The 2,707-nt window shown below is 39.2% G+C and overlaps 1 protein-coding gene across 1 annotated transcript in view; it reads left to right on the plus strand.

The window, feature by feature from the left end:
- Positions 1-1,493: 1,493 nt before the first annotated feature.
- AKAP12 (A kinase (PRKA) anchor protein 12) overlaps positions 1,494-2,707 on the plus strand; it is a gene marked incomplete at its 3' end in the record, with an annotated part of 14,742 nt that continues 13,528 nt past the window's right edge. The window contains exon 1 of the mRNA XM_010018100.1: positions 1,494-1,515. Coding sequence (XP_010016402.1) covers positions 1,494-1,515 — 22 coding nt within the window. The remainder of the gene's footprint in view (positions 1,516-2,707) is intronic.

Raw genomic sequence — 2,707 nt, forward strand, 5'->3', positions numbered from 1 at the left:
GCTCCGCTCGGTTCCGCTCCGCTCGGTTCGCCGCCGCGCCGGGGGGACCTCAGACCGAGAGGAGGGAGAGTCTCATGGTCAGAGCAGCTCCGGCAGTGCTGGGACCGTGGCGATGACGGGTAAGACGGTGCAGCACTGCTGGCGTGTAAGCACGCTCGTTTGGGTTTATTTTCTGTGTGTGAAATACTTTCGGCTGAAATACTTTCATCCCAATGAGAACCGTTTCCAGGCTGAAAGGTTGCTGAAATTTAAACATTTCATGTCGCCCCAGTCAGGACGTCTGATGCTAACTAGGGTTATTTTTTTCTGCAGTCCCAGAGTATGACATAGAATTGAGAAAGAGAAAGGAAAGATAAGTGACTGCATTGATGATGTTATGTTAGTCAAGTAATAGGGCAGTGCGGTACCTGGAGAGCTAAGCTTGGCGAAAATGAAGGAAATGTAGAAGTTAGTATCATGTTAGTATCATGGCAATATTTGTGTTTAAATGAAGCTGTTATTCTAGAGCTGGTTTAATTTGAATGAATGAAAATCCAGAGGAGACTAACACGGTGGTGGGGTGGGGGTGTCCGTGTGTGTGTACGTGCATGTGTGGTGGCAGGGTCTCAGCCTGGGGTAGGAAAACCTCACTGCTATGTGCGCTGAACTCTGGACATCTTATAAGGGAAAGTAGCTTGTGATAGCTGAAGTGTGAGAGCTAACACCATAAACTGAGTGGGCTTTCTGCAAACATCATAGGATTTGGAGGATCAAAGAATTAAAAGGGGAACTAAGATGTTATCTTGCACTGCTGGTTTCGCATGAACTTGTGTCTTTGGGAAAGAAAAGTGGCATTACAAAATTTAAATAAATCAAACCTCACTTTTTTTCCCCTAATGCATCTGAATTTCTCTCAGATTGGTGATACTTGTCTTAAGCACTGTATTAATAAGTATTTAGTTGCTTATATTGTATTTGTTGGAGCTAGTGAATGAATTCAGTGGGTAGTGGGGGGTTATTCATGCAAAATACTTTAGCTTGACAATACGTATTGACAACAAAGCCTGTAGAAGTCCGGCTCCATTTGGAGCTGACCCTGGGGAGGACTGTACGTGATCTGAATCAGTTAGTACGGGAGGAGATATCCTACCGCTGTTTACAATAGGGTTTTCATTAAATGCAGCGTTTAATGAGCTTATCACATGCTGAGTCTTTTTCCTCAAGGGTTCTCTATTTTTTTTATTTCCTTTTATTGTTAGTAATTAAAGGTTAAACTGTTTTTCAAAAGCAATCTCTTTATAGGGTTGCACAGTTTGATCGCTTGAGGTTTTCCTTATTTAATAATTCTTGTGGAAACTTGGGATTTTCACTGCAGCACAGCTGCTTCTATAGTATGTTTAGCAAGAACTGCATCTAGCTTGTAGTACAAATTACTGTTTCTTTGAAGGGACAGCGTACCTCTCCTTGTTGGTATGCGGGAGTGTCTTAAGCTATCATATGTCTAATTCATGCAGATGCAGCTGTATCTCCTTTGTGGTGAGTTTGTCCGTGATGTTTATATTGCTCTTTGTGCAGTCATTTTGATAAAGTTTTCAGTCTGTTTTTCATTGTTCATTTTTATTAGCCATTAGGGGTCCTTAAAAATGTTCCAGCATTTACTGACCTGTATTGCTTATCCCTGTATTCTTCATTCCTAGCAGAGCAGATTTCTTTCTTTTTTTTGCTTTTCCCCTGCTCAAATCCCCAAGTGCTAGTGTTGCGTTGATCTTACGCTTGATGAATACATTTTAAACAGGAACCAAGTCACTGAATGTGAGACATGGGCAGCATGGGTAACTATGAAATTTCATGAATATTTGTAGCATACTGGTTTGGTTCCCAAGCAGAACAGCTGGACTGGTTGAGAGCAGTTTATTATTAAGAGTTCATTTAATGAAGAATCCATAACTACAGTAACTGTATATCCAGGCCATAGCAAATGATTGTTCCAGTTTAAAAATAAACAAAACCATTTTAAAAGAACTTTAATGTTTTGGTTTTATTTTTAATTTTTAATTCATTTCAATGAAAAACATTGAAATGAAAAAAGAAGTATTTTAAAGTCTGGAATGAATGAAACATATGAATTCCCTTGCTGGAATTTGAGCAGTTGGTCTCTAGGTTAGAGCAGACAAGCAAAGCTAAAGCAAAATCTTCTTAACAAAAAAAAGTTTCTGAGGAATGTTACAGCATCCCAGCAGAAGTGATTGTGCTTTCTTTTATATCACAAGAGGTTATGTACAATGTCTTTTTCTGGGGACGTTTTTTTTGCTTTCAGAAGTTCAAAGCCATGAAAAATCACAGCTATTTTGCAACTTCTTTCTTTTTTCCGTTTTTAAAAATGGACACAAAAGTATGTGAGATTTTAAAACTTAACTCTTCAGTTTCCACCCACGTACCAGAGAACTGAAGACTGAACTCAGTGGCATTTGTTTCTAAAGCTTTGAAAGAACAACATGGTTAGAAAGCTCATGAATTGCACGTATGCACTGTGAAATACAGTATGCAAAAACCTCTGTGAATCCTCCCTCATTATTTAATTATTCTGAAAGAACTCCCATGACATAATTAACATGGCAAGTCAGTCCTTAGAAATAATTGAGCAAATACAAGAGGGAAGGAAGTAGCATGTGCTTTCCATGAAAGAACTTTCTGTACATTGGAAACAAATATCCCGAGTAGTAGGGAA

Source organism: Nestor notabilis, unplaced genomic scaffold (assembly GCF_000696875.1).
Source record: "Nestor notabilis isolate BGI_N333 unplaced genomic scaffold, ASM69687v1 scaffold7177, whole genome shotgun sequence".
In the NCBI taxonomy this organism is placed as follows: Eukaryota; Metazoa; Chordata; class Aves; order Psittaciformes; family Psittacidae; genus Nestor; species Nestor notabilis.